The 1,122-nt window shown below is 46.1% G+C and overlaps 1 protein-coding gene across 1 annotated transcript, besides 3 other annotated features; it reads right to left on the minus strand.

The window, feature by feature from the left end:
* Positions 1-1,122: a sequence feature (areas not merged during assembly with more than two copies in the genome that could not be assigned to a particular haplotype).
* Positions 24-140: a sequence feature (T-rich).
* Positions 172-209: a sequence feature (AT_rich).
* Tc00.1047053426675.9 (trans-sialidase, putative) lies at positions 296-1,122 on the minus strand (the record flags this gene model as incomplete). Its single annotated transcript, XM_797078.1, has 1 exon — positions 296-1,122. A coding segment is annotated over one exon (827 nt), but the record flags the coding sequence as incomplete, so codon positions are not given.

A 1,122-nucleotide genomic window follows, 5' to 3' on the forward strand; every position in this document is an offset into this window, starting at 1 on the left:
AAAGCAAAATGAAAGAGTGGAGCAAAAAAAAAAACTTAAAAATTTTTAAAAAGCAAACAAAAATGATTAAAAACAAACATAAAAAAACATAAAAAATTACACTCGAACAAAAAGGAAAAAAATTAAAAGCAGAAAAAAAACGCTTATGGTGGTTGCCCTAAATCATCAAGCAAAAAAAAAGAAAAGTAATTAAAAAAAAAAAAATTATTCTTTACGAAGTAAATTTTATCCCTAGCGGTGTGTGTGTGCCCTGCGGAGGAGAGGGCAAGTGCTCTACACTGAGACCGCACACTCCTCACGCAGCCGCAAATCCCCACAGCCCAAGCAGAAGAAGCAGTGGCAGCAGTCCGCTCCCAGCAGAGGTAAAGCTTACCGCAGCCGCATGTTCTGTGGTGGTAGCTCTCTCCACTTGTGGTTCTGGAGCTCTCGTCGGAACGGGTTTCCTGTCCTTGATTGCACGCATCTCAGTGGAATTCAGTGGGCGATTGTACAGAAAGACGTTCTTCACCTTCACCTTAGTTTTTTGGCCGGCATCCTCACCGCACGCGCCAAAGCAAAACCCAAAAAGCTCAAGTGGTGTCTCACCTTTTAACGGCACTTCTTCCTCCCCCAGCGACTTACCATCAATGTACACAGAGGCCTTTTGGCCTTGCAGCATGAGTGCCACTTGGTGTTCTTTCTTCGGCTCCCAAGTGCTGCTTTGTGTTTTTGTGTTGTCCTCGAACATCTTCCCCCACTTGTTATCTGCGGTATACGACACTCCCATGGTATGATTGGAATTATTGTTCGCCAACGTCGCAGTCAGTAGAGGAGTGTTATTACTCGGAGCCTCTTCGATGATCACCGACGCCACAAGTGTGAAGTTGTGGCTCAAGGATATATGACGCACATTATTAATCCGAGTGTTCACGGACCATGATACCCTGGAGCTAGGCTCCGTCAACTGAAATCCATCTTTGACCTTCGTGGCATTTCTTACCGTCGCATTCAGGCAAAGATACTCGTCGTACCACGTGTCACCGCTGGCCGTATCGGACAAAACCGCCACCAGACCCGCTGTGGGTATAGACAAGCTGGAGAAGAAGACGTCCTTTTGCGCCCAGGTCTTCAGGACAGAATTGA

This window comes from Trypanosoma cruzi, genomic scaffold (assembly GCF_000209065.1).
Source record: "Trypanosoma cruzi strain CL Brener 1047053512351 genomic scaffold, whole genome shotgun sequence".
Taxonomy (NCBI): domain Eukaryota; phylum Euglenozoa; class Kinetoplastea; order Trypanosomatida; family Trypanosomatidae; genus Trypanosoma; species Trypanosoma cruzi.